This window comes from Populus nigra, chromosome 13, assembly GCF_951802175.1.
Source record: "Populus nigra chromosome 13, ddPopNigr1.1, whole genome shotgun sequence".
NCBI lineage: Eukaryota > Viridiplantae > Streptophyta > Magnoliopsida > Malpighiales > Salicaceae > Populus > Populus nigra.
The window spans coordinates 12,992,503-13,015,264 of NC_084864.1; the positions used below are offsets into that span (position 1 = coordinate 12,992,503).

The following is a 22,762-nucleotide window of genomic DNA, read 5'->3' on the forward strand; positions in this document are numbered from 1 at the left end:
AGTGGCTATGATTTATAAACCAGTCAACTAATCACAAATATTGATGTTACGCTTTTTAATCATATGTGAAAGAAACAACTAAAGTCAAATACGGGAAAAGCAGGAACTGCTTACCCAAGTTTCCCGTGACTTGAAATTATTATTTTGTTAACATGATACATGACGAGAAAGCAAGAAAAACCATCTATCAAGAACCGATGCCATGGACAATGCCATTAACCTTTCTATCTAAAACTTCTGAGCAAATCTGTCCCATCATATGGTAGAAAGACAACATATCAGACAACTGCTCTACAGACATTTTTCCCATCACATTTTTTGCCAAACCTTCCCTCTCCTCATTCATCTTCAGTCTTTCAATGTAGGAACCTGCATTCCTCACTGTTGCACCCATCTGCTTCAATCTGTTCTCTTGTTGTAAGCTCAAAGCTGTGTTGGACTGCATGGATAAAATGATCATTAATGACACAAGATCAAAAGCCTGAAAACAAGATCTATGAACCTGAGACAATGTTCAAACATTTGTGAATAGTGTATATGGACTCTTTATCATTCTATCTAAAGTTTATACCTCTAGGAATTCTGCTCCAGCTTGTAGTTCTGATTCCTTTGATGGATTCATTCTTTGGCCAGTAGTGTACATGTTTCTTGCAAGAAAGAAACTTCTAATTATATTCTTCCTTTTCTTCTCCATTGCTTGATCTAGCTTGAAAGGCCTTGGCACAGATGTAGTACTGCTGTTGAGCTTCTTCTGATAGGCAATCACAGCCTTGACAAATTCCTGCACAATACCATGTACATATCAACTATACATTATTTCATCAAATTGTCCCATAAAAGATCGTATGTAAAGGATGGGTTTAAAACCTGATAGGCCCTTGGGCATCCTGGATAATCAAACTTGTCGGTGTCATCCTGCCTCATTCGCTCTGGATGGAATTGAAGCCCCATTATGAACTTACCCTCTTCAGGATTACAAGCATCAGGATCATAAAACCCCTCAATCAATCCATCTGGTGCGAACGCCATAGGCACAAATTTTTGTGCTAATCTGTTCACCCCCTGGTGGTGATAACTATTAACCAAAATCTCCATTTTATCTTCTTCCAGAGAATCCCTAAACCAATCATGCAAAGGGGTGTTCTCTACCACCTTAACCACATGTCTATGCCCATCATAATTATCATAATCCATGTGTTTCACTCTTTGAGACTCCTGAATCTTCTTTGGAACCTCCTTTTCAATGTCCAGATAAAGGGTACCCCCAGAAGCAACATTTAGAACTTGAGATCCTCTGCAAATTCCCAGATAAGGTATGTTTGTTTCAAGGCAAAGTTTTGCAAGCCTCAACTCAATTGAATCCTTCTCTCTATCAACAGCTGTATCACTTGCAAGAATCCTCCTGATTTCTTCTAACTCTTCTAGTGAAAGATTAGATGTCTCAGCTTCATATAAGGATGGATCAATATCTTCTCCTTCACAAAGAAGAACACCATGGATAGGCTCAAAACTATCTAACAACAAATGCACCCCACCAACACGGGGCACGATAACTGGTACTGCACCATGGCCAACTATAAGATCAAGATGATATTCACCTGAAAAACAAAATATTAGCATTGCTAATCATCATATGAACAGATCAAGAATGATCAAACAACGAAAACGTACCAACGAAATCTACAAATTTGTTGTTGCGGAGGCTGCGTCTAGAGACGATGAGAACACGAGGGAGTATAACAGAGAGATCAGGAGACATGATGGTGTAGAACTTGGAAGGATAAGAAATTTTGTTGAATTTTGCTAGCTATTTATATACAAAACCTTAGGAAATTTGCTGCATTCCTCACTGTTGCATCCCCATTTCCAACAAGGTATCAACTATTAACCCTCGGGATTTTTTTTTGGAAATTACTCACACCAAGTCAACCTAATAATTCTTTTGTTAGTATTGGGTAAGAAGGCACACCAGCGTCTATATTCTGTTAATTTCAACTAATAGCTTCAGGATAACCACTTGATATCTCTATTTGGAGCGATCTTTTCTATACTATCGGAATTAACCTAAGCAAATAATTTTTTATTTTTACGTTAAGATAATTTAATATAAAATTTTCAATTTCTGGTTGAGATTGTATTTTGAAAAGCCAACAAATCGTGGTTCACATGGTGTCGAACGAAAATATTAGCTTTTTAACATGATAAAAACTTGTAACATGTTCTTCTTCCTATATATACAAGATTTCATTTCATGGTCTATCTGAAGAAACTCATCGACACCAGCTCTAATTATCAAAACACAGACAGTGAAAATAAAAATAAAAATAAGAAAAAATAAAAATTATATAAACAACAAACATTTATGCACCATGATTTTCATGTGTATTTAGTTTGTGTGTGTAGCCGTTCCTACTTCCTATCACTCATATTATACATGTAATCTTTTGCTTGAGTATGTATACTTGATTGTCAAATGATATGAATGGGATGAAATTTTTACTGTTTAAAAATAATTGTTTATCATCTCACGTACCACTATGGATTTCAGTAATGATTTTTTAAAATTTTTTAATTTGATTATCAAACTTTTTTTTTCCACGATTGAGCCCAAATTAACACCCAATTGCATGTTTTTTTAAGAGATGATTGAATTAAAAGTTAGAGGACTAAAATGAAAAGCACAAGTAAAATAGATGATGTCTTTTAATTTTGTTTGAAAAGTACATTTGAGTCCCCTATTTTTTTTAGCTATTAGGTGAATGATCTCTCTGATTCTTGAAAAAATAATACTTTATTTTCATTATTTTTCAGTCTTTATTGGACGAGAGAAGAGAAGGGGAATTGCCGGATTCTGGCCTAGAGCAAGAGAGATGTTGTTTCTACGATTTTAGCCACCAAAAAGATAGATTTTTGTTCCAAATGGTTCCATTTAATGGGTGGAGTTTGAATTATGTTCTTTTTTTTTTCTTACCTTGAAAGTGCATACAAAAATAGATCTGAGCTCGAGAAGAAACTAGGTTTCGAGTTGATTTTGGGTTTTGAAGTAGTTTTTTGCACTTTTGAAGATTAATGATTGATCTAACAAGGTTATTAGGGTGTCTTCTAGGTTTATAAGTTTGACGAGTTCACCCATTATCTTTTAATATTAGATTGGTTGAAAAATAAATTGCATAATTTATTTTTGTTTGCTTTCTATAGGATTATCATTGTCTCAAATAAGTTTTTATTTTTAAATTGATGCTTAATTTTGTAACCATATATTTTTATCATATAGTTAAAAATAAATTTATAAAAAAGTTATTAAACTCAATGAAATCTATAACATGGGTCGCTAAGAGACTGAGATCGATTCAATCTATCATTATCTTTAAAAAAAATTAAATCATATTTCTACTAGCTATCAAAATTATATTTAAATTCATGAAATTAATCAATTTATGTCGAGACAGTTGCTAATAAATTTAATAACACCATAAAACAAAATCGTTATACTTTTAATACTTTTTTTATATATTTTTAAAAAAACTATTCCGATCCGTAGCAGAAAACGAGCTAATGGACATGTACATCAGTACATGCACACCAACTGGAGCTTGAAAGAGAGGAGACGTGGATAGTGCATATCTCGGAGGCACGTCTAAGACGGGTCAAAGCTGAGGAGAAGCACTTTTGATTCGGTGGATTTTCCATTCCTATATATGGTGTAGATAGAACGCCTCTTTGCCATTTGGAGAAGCACTTTTAGCCAGAGTGTTCTCCTAGTATTATTTCAGTGCTCTGATTTTATATTTTTCAAAGCTAAACAAAATACTTCTTCTTCTTCTAAATCCAAGTGTTTTGACGGCTCGTATTCGATCCAAAAGGTCAAATTGAATAATTGAGTAAGTCCCTTCACATTATAGTTTATCTCAAGAAATTATACCCTTAAGCAATAAAAATATTTACTAATGGCATTTGGAAAGAATTATATCATTGGTTCATATGACGCCGAGAGTTTAATTAAAATTATTTTCTTCTTTGAATAAAAACATATTGATATATTATTTACGTGTTTTCTTGTAAAAAAAACTTTAAACCATGTGAGGATTGATTTAATGTAATCTTATTAGCTTGGAGGGTTTAAAAACAATCTAGATTACCGATAAAAAAATAATTTCACTAATTATTTTTTTCAAAAAACATCTTTCTTTTCTTAATTTCAAAATGATGTCCATTTTTTCTTCTAAATATTGAAATGACACATATTTGATTGATCCAAATCAATTCGAGTTAACCTGTTAAACCATAATCCTGGTCATGAGACAATGATAATCCTATAAAAAAAAATTGAAACAAATTACAAAGTTTAATTCCTAATCAACAAAATATTGAAGGATAAGATTTAAAAATAATAATTAAAAAATGACTCAAAAAATAACTTGAGTCTACTCGGGTTAACTTGTCAAACTCGCAACTTAAATCACGAGATCGGGATAACCCAATCGAAAAGAAATCAAAATAAATTATGTAGCTTGATTCTCAATCAACCTTATATTGATGGATGAAATTGAGAAAAAAATAAATTTTAAAAAAATACATACAAATAACTCAAGTCAACCCAAACTAACTTGTCAAACCTACGACTCGAGTCACGAGCGAGAATAACCCAAAAAAATAAAATAAATTATGAAGCTCAATTCCTAATCAACTCAATGTTAAAGGATGACAATAAAAAAAAATCCAAAAAATAACTCGAGTTAACATGAGTTTACCGACTAAACTCGCAACTGATGTCATGATACTGAGATAACCTCATAAAAATAAATTAAAATAAGTTATGAAACTTAATTCCCAATCAACTCAATGTTAAAGGATGACAATGAAAAAAAACCCAAAAAATAACCCGAGTTAATACGAGTTAACCAACCAAATTTGCAACTCATGTCATGATACTGAGATAATCTTATAAAAAATAAATTAAAATAAGTTATGAAACTTAATTCCTAGTGCAACCCAATGTTGAATGGTGAAATTAAAAACAAAATAAATTAAAAAAATCCAAAAAAATATTGAGTTAACTTACCAAACTCGTGAATAAATCAGGTCATGAGACTAGAATAATTTATAAAAATAAATTATAAAATGTAATAATTATAAAATCTAATACTCAATAAATCTAATATTAATAAAATAAAAAAATAAAACATTGTTCTAGTAAACAATGCTATGTAAGAAGATAAATAGTGAAATTTGTTTTTTGGTTAATTGATAAGTTGAGATAGAAAGAGAGATTATATAGCTATGTAGACGAAGTTGACGAATCATATTTGACAAAATATAATTGAATTTGAAAAAGTCATTAGAAAGGCTAAAGTTGGTTCTGGCATGCAAAAGGGAAATATTTTTTTTTAATTTAACGTGGGTGTCCGGGTCAGTTTACGCGCACCTCAACTAATTCTATGGGCCTTGAAGTTAACGACTATGTAAGCCTCTAGTGGCCATCATATGAGCAACCACAGGGCTCGAACCTGAGATTACAGAGAGAACAAACTTCTTGATCCCAAACTCTTATCACTGAGCCACTACCTACACACTTGCAAAAGGAAAATTTAAAAGGCACATGTCATGGTTTTTAAAAAATAAAAAAAAATAAGACGCTTTAAAATATTTTATTTTAAGAATTAAGATAGTTCTAAACTTAATTATTTCCACCTTAAGGCTCCTTTTGCTACATAAATTATAGTTTTCCATGAATTGTTTTTATCCTTTGGTGTTTTATAAATTAAAATACCTATTCATCTGACTTCCAGTTATAGAAAATAATAGAAAAAAAACCCGATTTAGGTTGGAATTAATCTTTTATCCACTCTATTTTTTTTTCTTTTTTTTTCTCTATAAAGAAAACATTAATTACAAGCGACATATGTAAGGAGTCACTTTTTTCAATTTGTAATTAATATATATATATATATATATATATATATATATATATATATATATTTGAATTAAAATTGATATATATTCATTCATACATTCAAACTTTGATATGCCCAAATCCATGGAGAGGCTTGCGGGCTCCCTAGGTGTTACTTTAGATTCAATTGTCTTAATACTTTATGATCAATTGGGGTTAATATGATGTGATCTTTATTCATCCCAGAAAAACACTTGCAATCTTGAATTCTAATTAATTAAAGAGTTATAGGAAAATAAATAATTAATATTTTCTTAGGTGCGGTGGGAATGCCGATTTTGTTACTATAATATGAAAAGGAAAAAAAAAACAGGTGGTGACGTGGAATTTATATGGAAAAATTATCTTAATTAAAAATGAAAAATTAAAACCATCTTAATTTGTCGCTCGGAAATGGCAGAGGCTTAGAGATATTACAAAAGAGTATTTCAAAACACGTAACTAAAATTGTAATTCTCACAAATATTTAGATAGTACGTATTCACATCAAAATTCCATTTCTAAAAATTGTAAGAGATATTAGTTGAGGTGGCAAGGCCTTTGCTTGGAGGAGTTGCAACAGGAAGTTCTTCGGTTTTCTCGAGGGCAGCTTTTCTTCTCCTCCGTTGTATAAAGGCCATGATCCAGCATCCCAAAAAGGCACCAACAACAACACCTGCTGAGCTAAGCCCTGGAAATGAAAATAAATAAATAAACCAAAATGCTCAGCATGTATTCTTGGTGTTGATTTTATAAAGTGTGTGTAGCAGAACTATACCAATTTCGAGTGCACTGTTTCGAGACTTCTTCTCTGCAAAAAAATCATGAAAGCCAGAAACATCAATGACCACGTTGAAGCAAGTTTTCAGTAGGCAGTAGGCACTTAGTAAGCATGATCAATTGGACTTAACTTGAAATATGATAGTGGCTATCTCAATTGTTATTTGTTGAGCACAAAATGATTCATGTCTTCATTCAGATTATAGACATACAAGCTACTGTCCTAAAGAAACTGGAACATTAAGGGAAGCAGGTTCTCCCTTGCGAAAATCACAGAAGAGGCATCGCAAAAAACAGAGAAAACAGGGGAATCAAACTATGAGTAATTGAATTGTTCAATTTTCCCTATCACTAAACACAACTAATAAAGAAATAAGTATCAATGGTTGCAAAAAAAAAACCCCAGGGATTAACTTAGATTTAATTAACATCTCATGAACAAGATGTGGATCATAGTGTATTCAAAATATCACCACATAGAGCTCCAACTTTCTTAGGGTCATAGTCAACACAAGACTGAAGAAGAAAAGCCTAATTTCGAACATTGACCCTCTTAACAAATAACCTCGAATTGCTGCAATTAATTATTCATTAACACTAAACCAAAACCAGTGGACTTGTAAGCCTCTGAAAGTTGTTCAGACATCGATTCTTGAAATTATTGAAGCATGTGCTTGGAAATTATCAAAGACGAAAATATGACAGGGTAAAACCTGACCTGACTCAAATATGCAGCAGAGGTTACAAATATCTGAAACATAATTTTGTTCCTTGATTACTTAGAAGAGTAGGATGGCTAGTTGCATTTCACTAAACAAGAAACCTGGACTAGTTGAAGCAGGAACCTGGACAAATTTCAGTTTACTAAATGAGGAACCTGGACTGGTGGGAATGGAGAGTATTTAGCAATTCTAAATTAACGGAGAGTAATTTCATTAGACAGTCTCTTGCTCCTGCTACTGCTAAAGAAATAATATATCTCGACACATACTAGGTTGGGAATACTATAAGGATTGCTCCTTGTGATAAAGGGATACCTATATTTTCACGTTATAAAGTCTTTGTCAGTTAATCGAAGTCTTTGTTTCCTTGATATACTGGAATTAAATGGTCAAGGAAGGTGTTCTCTTCAGGATCATGGAGCTTTGAACAATTCCTAACAGCTAGCTAGGTTCCTCCCTCTACTCAAAGGAACGATTCACACCTGTTTCTTTTACCAGAGGTCCTCCGACATCACCTAGCCTGGAGGGTATATCTTAGATTTCAGTTATCTCTATCTATCCAGTCATGGCATCAAGAAATAAAAGCGGACATACTTGTTGATTGACTAGGTGCCTGTGGTGATGATGAGCATTCAAAATCTTGAGGTTGATCCGCACAGTAACAAGTGAATGCTGTAGTGGTCTTGTTGTAACCACACTGACCACCAGAAGATTTACATGTATCACATAATGAATCATTTGCACTCCACTCCAACACAAAACCTTGATTAATAGCTTCAAAGAAACTGTGATACATTTGGATTGGGTAGAATTGGCATAATAGCTGATAGATGGGCAGGAAATTTAACACTATTGTTGCATGTTGTCAGGTAGCTGAATAAGCTGGGATCAGTCATACTAAGGACAGAGAAGTTGACTGTTATAAAGTTTCCCACCATAACAGTGTCATTAATGTTGCAAGTCATACGAAGGACAGAGAAGTTCCCACCAAGGCTATGGTTAGGAGTAGGATAAGCCAAGGCATGGCCTGAAGGAGTAGCAGTCGTGTTTTTGCAGAGAGATTGACAGGAAACGTTGTTCAAGTATTGAGTTAAGAGTAAAAAACACGAAGGTGGGAGTTATTTACTCGATCAATACAATAGAATTGGCAGTACGTATTTGACCACAGGGGATTTTGTCAAAGAGAAGCTTCCATTAGAATGGTGAGAGTGGCATCAACGTAAATTCAGGTGGCCAAAGAAGTAGGGAGGTCATTTTGTCAGCAAGATAATGTGTATTTTGAATCCTGATAGTCAAATTCTGTGTTCTTGTTAAAATTTTCAAGTTTCATGTCTTAAATGTATAGCTTTATACTTACTGTGCTACGGCCTACGTAAACATTGGTGTCTGAATACTTGAAAGATACTTTTGATTACAAGGTTGATTAAACCAATGAATAAAAATATATATTTTCTTGCCACCAAATTTCCTGGAGAGTAAAATTCTGTTTGAAATTGCGTCTGAATAAAAGTTAGTTAGAATTTAATTTTTTATTTAAAATTAAGTTTTTAATATTTTTAAATTATTTTAATATGTTCATATTAAAAATTATTTTTTAAAAAATAAAAAATATTATTTTAATGCATTTCAACCTAAAAAATATTTTAAAAAATAATAACTACCACACTTCTATATATCCTATAATAAAATTGTCTTGAAAGTATCAGCATAGTCTGAATGATGTTGAATTTTGACCGAATAAACAGTTTGTTCTCAATTTTCTACTATTAAAATTACTATAAAATATATTTTAAACTTTTAATTGATTTTGAAAAACATAATATTAGAATTTTAATAATAAAATGATTATGAGTTTAATAGCTAGCTAGAAAATCGTGTTAACGGACGTCACAAAATACCAAAAACAGGTTTCGTCAAGAATTTAAGAACTCCAAGTAGTCTCCAACTATTGAGTTTGGCTTAAATTGGAAGGTGATGTGGCCAAATGAAACAAGCGATTTCATATATATATATATATATATATATACACACACACACACACACGGCTTGTTCATTTTAAAATGAGTTTCTTTAGCCAAACTGTTTGTTTATCTGTCTAGTTTCAGGAATTGTAAACCGCCACGTTAAATATTTAATAATCAAATTTCATGATATATCTTTAGATTAATTAGTTTTTAAGATCCTAATTGTTGCTCCACGTGTGAATTTATTAAATGAAAATCTGTATAAAAAAAGAGTCAAAAACACATCACTACTTTCACATTATAAAAATTAAATATAATTTATTGTAAATATCATGAGTTACTGTAACCTTATATTGATATCGTTTGTGCTATTATTTTGCTGATTAAGTTTATATGGTACGATGACGAATCAAGGAAAAAGAATTTTGTAATGTTACGGTGCTCTGTGTTTAAATTCCTGGAGTAAACGTGTGAATTATTTAAAATTAATTTCATAGATGCCACCTAAAGTCAAATCAGACAAAAACAGGAGGTGGGAATTTGAAGTTTCAGATGATAGATTATTCCAGGAAAAAGAACAAAGAAAATGACTTCTGCAGAAAGACCAAGTCTCTGATGTGGACTCAATTTCTGCATTACCTTGTAAATTTCCTGTAATTTCTATTATGTTGATTAGATTTGCTAATTCCAATCGAATAATTAATTATTTCTTCGGGGTTTAGGTTGTTTGTCAGATGAGATCCTTCCTAAATCACTATCTCATCTCCCCTGAATATCCATGCAAGCTAAGATAAAAATATGTCAGAGAGTCTCGGACCACCCCTCCCCGAATCCCCCCTACGGGTGCAAGAATTTACAAATCCTTCGTTAGTGTATGTTTTTGTTTGGTACTTTGCCGGTCCAGCCGTCAAGGAATATGAACAGCTCCACGAGGCAACAATTCCATGCATGTTAAAAATGGAAAAATTCGTAGTTATAATTTTTGCTCGGCCTAGGTCAATTTTATAAATCGCTGGACTTGAGGCTTCACCTAGAACAAGTTGATAGGAGAATTCAGTTTTTTTAAAATGATGTTATTTTTTATTTTTTTAAAAAAAAACTTAGATGGTCTTGAGTCAACTGATTCGAGGAGAAGTTGAGGGACATACCTGCAGCTGGAAGAGCACATGTTTTTGATCCACTTGATTGATTTGGACAGTAACAAGTTGTTTGATTAGTTGCATAGTCAATACCACAAGCTCCTGAAGTGGTGAAGCATTCATTACACGCCTCCCTATCGACCTTCACTCTTACCTCGAATCCTTTTCTCAGGAGTTCTTCCCAACCTGGGAAAATCCCGATTGGTGGCCGTGGCAAATCTGTTTTAGAAACTGGCACTAAGACACTACGATTGCATTCACCAGGACCAGTATCTCCTTCTTGGATATAACCACCTTGATCATTACCCTCATTTATTCTGCAAGTGAAAGGTATTCTACCAGGTATGGTTGGAGGAGCATCCTTGCAACCATAAATGAATGTCAGATTTTTGTAACCCTCAACATACTCGAAAACCTTAGGATTGAACGTGCTGTTCATAAACTGAGGTGAACACAATCCAACCATGTAGTCCTCTCTTGCAATCGTGAGAATTCCATCATCCTGATTGATTTCAAAAACACGATATGCAACCTGATTGATATTCATCTTGGCGATATCATTATTCTCACACCTGAGTTCCAATTCAGGAACGCCACAGGCACGTGGTCTGTCATTTCCCCAGAACGGAAAACCCGCGAAAATACCCCCACATTCAAACTTTTTACTACAGGCAGTGAACAGGTCATCGTTGCTCGAGGATGAAGGGACTTGAATGAAGAGCAACAATACAAGAACAAAATCTGAAAGAAAAGAAAAGGCCGAGGAATTCATTCTGGCAAGAGGAAGTAGCATAGGAGAAATGGAATTGTGTGTTAGCAAAATGGGCTTGGTTGTTTCTGGGATAGTTTCAATTATAAAGAGATGAGTTTTGACGTGCTAATTATCAATTTCAGGTAAATAAATACATCAGAAAGGGATAGATGTGAACGCAATACTTGGATTTAAATGCTTGGTGGAATAAAAGTTTTAATTTTTTTTTCTTGGGAAAGGGCTACCACATTAATCTCTTTCTAAGAGGTCTCTATTTGCAAAATGAAGTCTTGTATGCTACGCATCACTGTCTTGGGGACTAAAAGAAGAGAACAGAATCGGTCAAATATATTAAAGGACATGCAAAAAAATCCTTGCATAGTTTGGAAAATTATGTGGTTGATGATAACAACATGAAATCGGGTCTTTCTCGTACCTTATAACAAATATTAAGAGAGAATGATAGGGTTGTCCAATTGTTCAAACCAAGGTTCAATAAAACTTCCCAAAAAAAGAAAGAAAAAAATTGAAATATTTGTATTCAATTCAGCCTAAATATGTAATAATAATAAAAAAATGAAATCAAGAATATTGTAAAGTAAGATTTTATCTATGGTTTGGGACCCTTTGCGTTGGTTTAATTCCAGATATGGTTATGGATATAACATATCATCAAAAACCAACCTGCTCCCAATTATGTGAGGTTTTTTTTTTGAAAAAAAAGGCAGCTTCGCCAAAACCATATTGGACCTATCACAATAGAAATAGATCATGGGCGGTGTCACGAGGTTAATTTTTCATCCCAAAAACAGACCTCACACGGCAGTTTAGTCTCGCTAGACTCAGCCTTTTCCTCGTCGATTCACTTGTGTTTTGCCTATGACTAGTTTGTCCCACAAACCCAAGAGATCCCCACACTCTTTCAATGTCACAGGCAAGCGGAATAACACTAATGAATGGGAATAGAATACACAATACAGCAAATTACAGGAACAAGTCCCAACCTTTTTATTAACTCAATTAAAGGATTACACAAAGTCCTTTTTGTGTGCTATGCCCATTTCCGTTCTGCATGCTATACATTTTACAGCCTATCTAATTACAAGATAATGGTAGAAACTGCCTCTAACTTCCTGCACAGCTGGAGTACCCATTATCCCATGTTTTGGCCACTTTCTTCCCCACATAAGAAACTGCCGCAACTGCATTGGCATGTTCTCCCACAAGCCAACTGCCCACTGCCAACACACATGCTACCAGCGTAACTACCTCGCATGCCTTGGACTGTCCGCTGTCCAAGTTATCGTCAGCCCCTGTTGCCGATTTTGTCGACGCTGCTGAATTCGTCAGTGCTGCCAAATTCCCCACTGTCTCATTGTGTCATCCCAGCACTGTTTCGTCAAGTCTTGGACAATCCTCGCCCAAGCCCCAACTCTCGTCAGCTCACTGTTGTGATAGTTGTTGCGTGCTGCCGCACATGCATGCTGCCGATTTTCACTAATGTCACGCGGGCTGCTACCATGTAGCTACTATCCAGCAATACTTTCGTCAGCCTACACCCTGAGGGATTTTAACCCTGTGACAGACGGCCTCTATTCTCAGAATTATTTTTTTATTTAATTCTTTAACATGTAAGTGATTTTATATTGATGTTCATTATTTATGTAGTATTTATTTTTATTATCATATAAAAACATTTTTAAAAAAATAAAATTGTTAAACTTAATAGAATTTATAATTTAAATAGCAGGTTTGACAAGTAAAACTATAAAACTTAGGTCGATCTAATATATTAGTGTGTCTTAATTTTATAAAAAAAATATCATCTTGATTTTTTTCAAATCCAAATCATATTTTTTACTAGTTATCTGGTTTATTTTTAAACTCATTAAGTAGACTAGATCATATTAAAATAATTTTTATATAGATTAATTTTAAACTCGAGTTAAATAAAAAAATTAAGTAAAAGAGATTTGAAAATTAGCTTATTAAATCAAATTTAATAATAAATTTAAAAAATTACGTTAAATTGTTTTTATTTGATACCAGAAACTAGTTAGTGACTATTTCAAGCCCTCTTCCAACTATGAAACTTCGATTTATAATTAACAACTACTGAGAAAATTGTAGATTAGTTTGAGAAAACCTTTTGGAGTAAAAAAATCTGTAAAATTGAATTAATTGTTTTAAAGCTATGGTCATGTCAGTAAAATGTTGTATATTAAAAAAAATTGGACTGTGATATCCCACAAGCTACAACTTGCAGGAATGGGACATCAAATTGGAGTGCTATGACAAATAAAAAACGCACTTTGAGTATGGACTGGGATAGTAAACTAAGAAATAAATATGGAGAAATTAAATTGAATTAAATTAAATTAAATAGAAGATTGAAACCGATTGCGTGACATAGGGTTTCGGTAATTGAATTTGAGACGAAGACTCACTTGACTTGACTTGGAACTCTGAAAGATGATGTTCAAAAATAGAAAAGAAAAAAGAAACGAAGAAGGAATTTTGAAAGGTAATTCATTTTAATCTTTACTCTTTGTAATTCTTTAATAATATGATAGTGGGTGCTTTTAATTTAAAATATTTTAAAATAATATTTTAAAATTTTTTATTTTTAATATAAATACATTAAAACAATTTTAAAAAATAAAAAAATAACAAAAATTAAATTTTTTTAAAATATTTTTAAAATACAAAAATAAATATTATTTTTATATCAATATGCAATAGGTGGTTTTGATAGGAAGCTAGTTATGATCTATGCAAATGAGAAATTAGATCTTTAACCAGATTTTCATCCAAGACCCTCAACTTGTTAATATATTCTTAATTAGATTAAGTTAATACAATGATTAGATAATTACTTGAAAATCATATGATTTTTCTTTATCTCATTAAAACCTCGTGAATTTACTAAAATATCTCATATCATATGAATGAATAAATTATATAAAAAATCATAAATTTTAAATATTTTTATATAGTTTCATCCATCACACAAGTCATGATTTAAACAAGAATTTTAGAGATTTCACTGTGAGAAGAGAAAATTTTTATGATTATTTAACAATTCAGTAGACTAAAAGTAAATGATAGATCGTTGAGATTTTATTTATATATTGAAGATTTAATTGAGATATATATATATATATATATATATATATATATATATATATATGTTAACTCCTATAAAATAATCGGTATAGGACCCGACTTAAGAGCTAACCTGGCCTAGGCTCGGGTTTAACAGATTAATTACCTTAATAAACTCAACTTTTTACACTTTGAAACTAATCTTATTCTTTTAGTTGATCTTGTACTAGGATTAAATCATACTTTTAAGTAATTTTTTTTTTCAAAATCAACCTTTAATCAATATCTTAGTTGGTTTAATTATAATTATAAATCTTACTTGGATTAATTAGTTTGAACCCGCGTTCTTACTAATTCTTGATGCTTACAGATTGTCTACTCCCCCGTCAAACACTTCACAAGGATTTCGTAGGGAAAGGAGCGGTGCAATATTTCAATAGTGGGAGCCCAGCGTCAAGATCTGAACTTCAAATCAAATACCAGCTTAAAGCTGAGTCTGAGACTTGCCGTTGGTTTATCTATCCACGATGGAGATGAGAAATACGCGTATCTTCACTCATCTGCCGTGAAAGTCCATCAACATGATGACGCACACGGCATGCAAAACGACTTGTTGACTAGTATGCTTCACAATTGCATTACCTGTTAAAGTCATTAAATATAGTTATTTAGCTATCGTTGTCTAGGTCATGGATTCTTTGTCTCTGTTTTAGCCAGGTCAAGGCTGATCTCTTTGGCTATAAATCACACAGGAAGAAGATTGCCCATGGCTCAAGTAACTTGGGTGCTTTCTAACACGAAATCCCAGTTAAGTAGATAATCGGATGTGGATTTTGGGCTTTTATACAATCCAATCCAGCAATTTTGTGAATTGATGATATTGGATCATAACTATTTTCTGGGGTTTACTACTTGTTATTGCTGGGCTCTAGTACAATTCTTGTATTTTTTTTTGATGGATGGTTTGTGCTCCAACTATTTCCGGGCCTTTCTTGTAGTGCATTTATTCAAGTTGTCAATTTCGGAATTGAGGTTTAATTTGTTTTTATTAAAATTTAAATTTTTTTATTTAATTTTTTTTTAGTGTTTTTAGATTATTTTGATATATGATGTCAAAAATAAATTTTAAAAAATATTATTTTAATATATTTTAAATAAAAAAATACTTTAAAAAATAACATCCAACATATTCTCAAACAACATCCACCAGTTCTATTTTCACAGGAAAGCAGTGGCTATGATTTATAAACCAGTCAATCAATTACAGATATTGATGTTACGCTTTTTAATCATATGTGAAAGAAACAACAAAAGTCAAATACGGGAAAAACAGGAACTGCTTACCCAAGTTTCCCGTGACTTGAAATTATTATTTTGTTAACATGATACATCAACGAGAAAGCAAGAAAAACCATCTATCAAGAACCGATGCCATGGACAATGCCATTCAGCTTTCTATCTAGAACTTCTGAGCAAATCTGTCCCATCATATGGTAGAAAGACAACATATCAGACAACTGCTCTACAGACATTTTTCCCATCACATTTTTTGCCAAATCTTCCCTCTCCTTATTCATCTTCAGTCTTTGAATGTAGGAACCTGCATTCCTCACTGTTGCACCCATCTGCTTCAATCTGTTCTCTTGTTGTAAGCTCAAAGCTGTGTTGGACTGCATGGATAAAATGATCATTAATGACACAAGATCAAAAGCCTGAAAACAAGATCTATGAACCTGAGACAATGTTCAAACATTTGTGAATAGTGTATATGGACTCTTTATCATTCTATCTAAAGTTTATACCTCTAGGAATTCTGCTCCAGCTTGTAGTTCTGATTCCTTTGATGGATTCATTCTTTGGCCACTAGTGCATATGTTTCTTGCAAGAAAGAAACTTCTAATTATATTCTTCCTTTTCTTCTCCATTGCTTGATCTAGCTTGGGAGGCCTTGGCACAGATGTAGTACTGCTGTTGAGCTTCTTCTGATAGGCAATCACAGCCTTGACAAATTCCTGCACAATACCATGTACATATCAATTATACATTATTTCATCAAATTCTCCCATAAAAGATCGTATGTAAAGGATGGGTTTAAAACCTGATACGCCCTTGGGCATCCTGGATAATCAAACTTGTCGGTGCCATCCTGCCTCATTCGCTCTGGATGGAATTGAAGTCCCATTATGAACTTACCCTCTTCAGGATTACAAGCATCAGGATCATAAAACCCCTCAATCAATCCATCTGGTGCGAACGCCATAGGCACAAATCTTTGTGCTAATCTATTCACCCCCTGGTGGTGATAACTATTAACCAAAATCTCCATTTTATCTTCTTCCAGAGAATCCCTAAACCAATCATGCAAAGGGGTGTTCTCTACCACCTTAACCACATGTCTATGCCCATCATAATTATCATAATCCATGTGCTTCACTCTTTGAGACTCCTGAATCTTCTTTGAAACCTCCTTTTCAATGTCCTGATAAAGGGTACCCCCAGAAGCAACATTTAGAACTTGAGATCCTCTGCAAATTCCCAGATAAGGTATGTTTCTTTCAAGGCAAAGTTTTGCAAGCCTCAACTCAATTGAATCCTTCTCTCTATCAATAGCTGTATCACTTGCATGAATCCTCCTGATTTCTTCTAACTCTTCTAGTGAAAGATTAGATGTCTCAGCTTCATATAATGATGGATCAATATCTTCTCCTTCACAAAGAAGAACACCATGGATAGGCTCAAAACTATCTAACAACAAATGCACCCCACTAACACGGGGCACGATAACTGGTACTGCACCATGGCCAACTATAAGATCAAGATGATATTCACCTGAAAAACAAAATATTAGCATTGCTAATCATCATATGAATAGATCAAGAATGATCAAACAACGAAAACGTACCAACAAAATCTACAAATTTGTTCTTGCGGAGGCTGCGTCTAGAGACGATGAGAACACGAGGGAGTATAACAGAGAGATCAGGAGACATGATGGTGCAGAACTTGGAAGGATAAGAAATTTTGTTGAATTTTGCTAGCTATTTATATACAAAACCTTAGGATTTAGTTGTTAATTTAATTGGACTTCCTAGGTTTAGGGGAGCAAGACAGGTCCGCATGGACATGGCGCCGCGCAGCATCCCCATTTCCAACAAGGTATTAAGTATTAACCCTTGTGAATTTTTTTGGAAATTACTCGCACCAAGTCATGCTAATAATTCTATTGTTAGTATTGGGTAAGTAGGCAAACACCAGCCTCTAAACTCTGTTAATTTCAACTAATAGCTTCAGGATAACTACTTGATATCTATATTTGGAGCGACCTTTTCTATACTATCGGAATTAATTAACCTAAGCAAATAATTTATTTATTTATTTTACGTTAAGATAATTTAATATAATTTTTTCAATTTCTGGTTGAAATTGTACTTTGAAAAGCCACCAAACCGTGGTTCGCATGGGGTCGAGTGGAAATATTAGCTTTTTAACATGATAAAAACTTGTAACATGTTCTTCTTCCTATACAAGATTTCATTTCCTGGTCTATCTGAAGAAACTCATCGACACCAGCTCTAATTATCAAAACACAAGACAGTGATACAAGGAAAAAAAAAAGAAAAAATAAAAATTATATCAACAACAAACATTTTTGTACCGTGTATGAATTTCATGTGTATTTAGTGCGTGTAGCTGTTCCTATCACTCATATTTATACATGTAATCTTTTGCTTGAGTATATATACTTGATTGTCAAATTATAAGAATGATGTGAAATTTTCACTGTTTATCATCTCATATATCACTATGGATTTGAGTAATGATTTTTTAAAAAAATTCTAATTTGATCATCAAATTTTTTTTTCCACAATAGAGCCCTTTTAAGCCTAACTTAACACTCAATTGCATTTTTATAAGAGATGATTGAATTGAAAGTTAAAGGACTGAAGTTAAAAACATAGGTAAAATAGATGTGTCTTTTAATTTTGTTTGAAAAGTACATTTGAGTCCCTTATTTTTTTAGCTATTAGGTAATCGGCTCCTCTAATTCTAGAAAAAATAATTTTAGTACTAAATTGTTTTCACTATTTTTTAGTCTTTATTGAGTGGGAGGAGAGAAAGGGAATCATCTAATTGTGGCGTTGAGTGAGAATGTTGTTTGTACGATTCTGGTTACCAAAACTATAGATTTTTATTCCAGATGGTTTTATACAATAGGTAGAGTTTGAATTATGTGTTTTTTTAAAAAAAAAACCTTGAAAGTGCTTACAAAAATATATATGAGCTAGGGAAGAAACTAGGTTCCAAGTTAATTTTGGGTTTTAAAGTGGTTTTTTTGCATTTTTAGAGGTTAATGATTGATTTAACAAGGTTATTATGGTGGCTTCTAGGTTCATAGGTTTGACGAGTTCATCCATTAGCTGGATATATTTTTTTTGTCATTTAATTATTTTTAATTATTTTTTTAATTTTATCCTTCAATATTAGATTAATTGAGAAATAAATTGCATGGTTTATTTTTATTTGCTTTCTATAAAGTTATCATTGTCTCAAATAAGTTTTTATTTTTAAGTTTATGCTTAATTTTATGACCATATATTTTTATTATATAATTAAAAAAAGTTTATAAAAAAAATAATTATACTCAATGAAGTTCATGTTTTTACTGGTTATCAAAATTGTATCTGAATCCATGAAATCAATCAATTTAATTTGAATAAGCTCTCACGTGATTTAGTAGGAAACTCGAGGTAGTCAAATAGGTTGTGAGGTTTCAATATTGATCTATTAAATCAAGTTTAACAACACTGGTAAAATAATTCTGTACATTCTTATTATTTTATTATATTTTAAAAAATTATTCTGATCTTCATCGAAGCGCAAGCTAATGTAATAGTAATATCATATTTGAAGTTGCCATTTACAAGGATAGAAGGTGCACACATGTACATCTACATGTACACCAACTGGAGCTTGAAAGTTGTTCATTAACCAGAGAGGAGACCGTGGATAATGCATATCTTGGGGAGGCTCGTCTAGGACGGGTCGAAGCTGAGGGAGAAGCTGAGTGTGTAGATAGAACGCCTCCTTGCCATTTGGAGATGCACTTGTCCACCTTTGGCCAGAGTGTTCTCCAAATGGCAGAGGTGTGCTTTTTTTAATATATTTTTTTATATTAACATATTAAAATTATAAAAAAAATATTAAAAAATATCAATTTAACACTTTTTTTTATATATCAAATATATTTTTGAAGTTTATCCAAATTCAAGTAAAAAAAGTAATACAAACAACCTGGCAATTAGTCATTTCAAAAGCTAATTATGAGCACACTCACACAATATATTTTATATAATTTGTCAAAGGGTAATTTCATAGTAACTTCCACAAAATACTACACCTCTTCTTCTTCTTCTTCTTCTTTAAAATCTAACTGTTTTGAGGGTTCGTATTCAATCCAAAAGGTCAAATTGAATAATTGAGTAAGTCCCTTCACATTATAATTTATCTCAAGAAACTACACTTAAGCAATAAAAATATTTACTCTTGGCATTTAGAAAGAACTATATCATTGGCTCACATGACATTGCGGGTTTAATTAAAAATAAATTAATAAAAAAATATTGAGTCATTATTTACATGTTTTTTAATAAAAAAATTTAAACTGTGTGAGAGTTATAATTTTATTAACTTGACGGGCTAAAAGCAATGCAGACTACTAATAAAAAAATAATTTAACTAAAAAAAATTCAAACAACATCTTCTTCTTTTTTCTGAATTTTAAGATGATATATATATTTTTTTTAAGTTAAGCCGTGTTTTTTTCAGTCGTTAAAATTACATTTGAGCCCATGAAATCAATGAATTTAATCTGGGTAAGCTCCCATTATATAGATTTAATAACATGGTTAAAATTTTTTTTGCACTTTTAATATATATATGAAGTTGCCATTTATAAGGATAGAAGATACACACATGTACATGTACATGTACATGTACATGTACACCAGCCGGAGCTTGAAAGTTGATCATTGAGTAGAGAGGAGACGTGGATAGTGCATATCTCGGGGAGGCACGTCTAGGACGGGTCAAAGCTGGGGAGAAGCATTTAGATTCGGTGGATTTTCCTTTCCTGTATATGGTGTGGAGTGTGTAGATAGAACGCCTCCTTGCCATTTGGAGAAGCACTTTTGGCCAGAGTGTTCTTCTACCATTATTGAGGCTATTAAACGAATCCATAACCAATCCTGATTTCAATGCTCTGATTTTATATTTTTTCAAAGCTAAACAACCGACCAACAAAATACTACACTTCTTCTTCTTTGAAATCCAAGTGTTTTGAGGGCTCGTATTCGTCCAAAAGGTCAAATTGAATAATTGAGTAAGTACCTTCACATTATAATTTATCTCAAGAAATTATACTTAAGCAGTAAAAATATTTACTCTTGGCATTTAGAAAGAACTGTATCATTGGTTCACATGACACCGTGGGTTTAATTAAAAATATTTTTCTTTTTGAATAAAAAAATATTGAGGTATTATTTACATGTATTTTTAGTAAAAAGTATTAAACCATACGATAATTGATTTAATATAACCTCGTTGACTTGACAGGTCTAAAAGCAACACAAACTACTGATAAACTCAAAAAAAAATTCAAACATTTTTTTTTTTTTCTAAATTTCAAGACGATGCCTATTTTTTCTAAATATTGAGATGACACGTATTGGAACAATCCAGATAAATTTGGGTTAACTTGTCAAACCACGATTCTAATCATAAGACCATGATAACCTTATAGAAAATAAATTATGAAACTCAATTCCTAATTAACCTAATATTGAAGTATGAGATTTTTTTAAAAAAAATCTATTAAAAAATGACTTGAAACTCGGGTTAACATATCAATTAAACTCATAACTCAAGTCATGAGATCGGGATAACCCTATTGAAAGCAGATCAAAATAAGTTACGACACTCAATTCTTAATTAACCTAATATTGAAGAATGAGATTTTAAAAAAAATCTATTAAAAACTGACTTGAATCTACTCGGGTTAACATATCAATTAAACTCACAACTCATGTCATGAGATCGGGATAACCCTATTGAAAGCAGATCAAAATAAGTTATGAAACTCAATTTTTAATTAACCTACTGTTGATGCATGAAATAAAAAAAATCAATTAAAAAAAGACAAAAAATAACTTGAGTCAACCTAAGCTAACTTGTCAAACCTACAACTCGGGTCACGAGACAAGAATAACCTAATATAAAAAAATTAAATTAAGTTATGAAATTCAATGCAATGTTAAAGGATGACAATGAAAAAAACCAAGAAAAACCCGAGTCAACATAAGTTAACCTACCAAACTCGTAACTTATGTTATGATACTGAGATGACCTGTCATAAAAAGCAAATCAAAATAAATTATACAGTTCAATTCTTAATGTAATTCAATGTTAAATGATAAAATTAAAAACAAAATAAATTTAAAAAAAAAAGATCCAAAAAAATCTTAAGTTAACCCAGGTTGATCAGCTAAACTTATAAACTGAATCATGAAATTAAAATAATTCATGAAAATAAATCAAAATAAATAATAAAATTTAATACTCATTAAATCTAATATCGATTAAAAAATAAAATAAAGCATTGTTATATTAAACAATGCTGAAGATGAATAGTGAACTTAATTTTTGTTAATTGATAAGAGGGGGAGAGAGAGAGTACATAGCTATAAATAGACGAACCATATTTGACAATATAATTGAATTTGGAAAAGCCATTAGGAAGGCTGAAGTTGGTTCTGGCATAGAAAAGGAAAATTTGAAAGGCTCTGGATTTTTTTTAAAATAAAAATAAAACAAGACGCTTTAAATTATTTTATTTTAGGAATTGAGATGGTTCCGAAGTTAATTATTTCCAAGTTAAGGTTCCTTTTGCTACATAAATTATAGTTTTCCATGATTTTTTTTTATCCTTTGGTGTTTTATAAATTAAAATAGCTATTCATCTAACTTCTCCTTATATATATACATATATATATATATATATATATATATATATATATTTGAATTAAAATGATATCTATTCATACATTCAAACTTTGATATGCCCAAATCCATGGAGAGGCTTGCAGACTCCTTAGTTGTTACTTTAGATTCAATTGTCTCAATACTTTATGTTTAATTGGGGTTAATACGAGGTGATCTTTATTTATTCCAGAAAAACACCTGCAACCTGATAACTATTTTTTATTTAATTTAAATTTAAAATTAAATTAAGTTAGAGTTAATTTAATATAATTCAGTCAACTTAATCGATTCAAAAACAACTCAAATAATTATTAAAAAAAATTAAAGATGAA

At 31.9% G+C, this 22,762-nt stretch overlaps 3 protein-coding genes across 5 annotated transcripts; all 3 read right to left on the reverse strand.

The window, feature by feature from the left end:
* Positions 1 to 79: 79 nt before the first annotated feature.
* Positions 80 to 1,941, reverse strand: LOC133671351 (putative glutamine amidotransferase GAT1_2.1). The gene is made up of 4 exons (XM_062092089.1): positions 1,672 to 1,941; positions 868 to 1,598; positions 572 to 781; positions 80 to 439 (listed from the first exon to the last, which is right to left on the reverse strand). The coding sequence occupies exons 1-4, from the start codon at positions 1,757 to 1,759 to the stop codon at positions 188 to 190; spliced, it is 1,281 nt and encodes a 426-aa protein (XP_061948073.1). The 5' UTR covers positions 1,760 to 1,941; the 3' UTR covers positions 80 to 187.
* Positions 1,942 to 6,280: 4,339 nt separating this feature from the next.
* Positions 6,281 to 11,465, reverse strand: LOC133671354 (LEAF RUST 10 DISEASE-RESISTANCE LOCUS RECEPTOR-LIKE PROTEIN KINASE-like 1.3). Of its 3 annotated transcripts, XR_009834285.1 has the most exons (4): positions 10,547 to 11,465; positions 8,029 to 10,428; positions 6,711 to 6,743; positions 6,522 to 6,623 (listed from the first exon to the last, which is right to left on the reverse strand). XR_009834285.1 is itself a non-coding variant. In XM_062092093.1 (3 exons), exons 1-3 carry the CDS (start codon positions 11,328 to 11,330, stop codon positions 6,454 to 6,456), a joined length of 987 nt encoding a protein of 328 aa, XP_061948077.1. In that variant the 5' UTR covers positions 11,331 to 11,445; the 3' UTR covers positions 6,281 to 6,453. The 3 variants fall into 3 exon arrangements, 2 of the variants coding, with proteins under 2 accessions (XP_061948077.1, XP_061948076.1); XM_062092093.1 differs by lacking the exon at positions 8,029 to 10,428 and having other exon boundaries at positions 6,281 to 6,623; positions 10,547 to 11,445; XM_062092092.1 differs by lacking the exons at positions 6,522 to 6,623; positions 6,711 to 6,743 and having other exon boundaries at positions 6,750 to 10,428.
* A 4,245-nt stretch (positions 11,466 to 15,710) lies between these two features.
* Positions 15,711 to 17,587, reverse strand: LOC133671356 (putative glutamine amidotransferase GAT1_2.1). Its single transcript, XM_062092095.1, has 4 exons — positions 17,296 to 17,587; positions 16,492 to 17,222; positions 16,196 to 16,405; positions 15,711 to 16,063 (listed from the first exon to the last, which is right to left on the reverse strand). The coding sequence occupies exons 1-4, from the start codon at positions 17,381 to 17,383 to the stop codon at positions 15,812 to 15,814; spliced, it is 1,281 nt and encodes a 426-aa protein (XP_061948079.1). The 5' UTR covers positions 17,384 to 17,587; the 3' UTR covers positions 15,711 to 15,811.
* Positions 17,588 to 22,762: the final 5,175 nt, after the last annotated feature.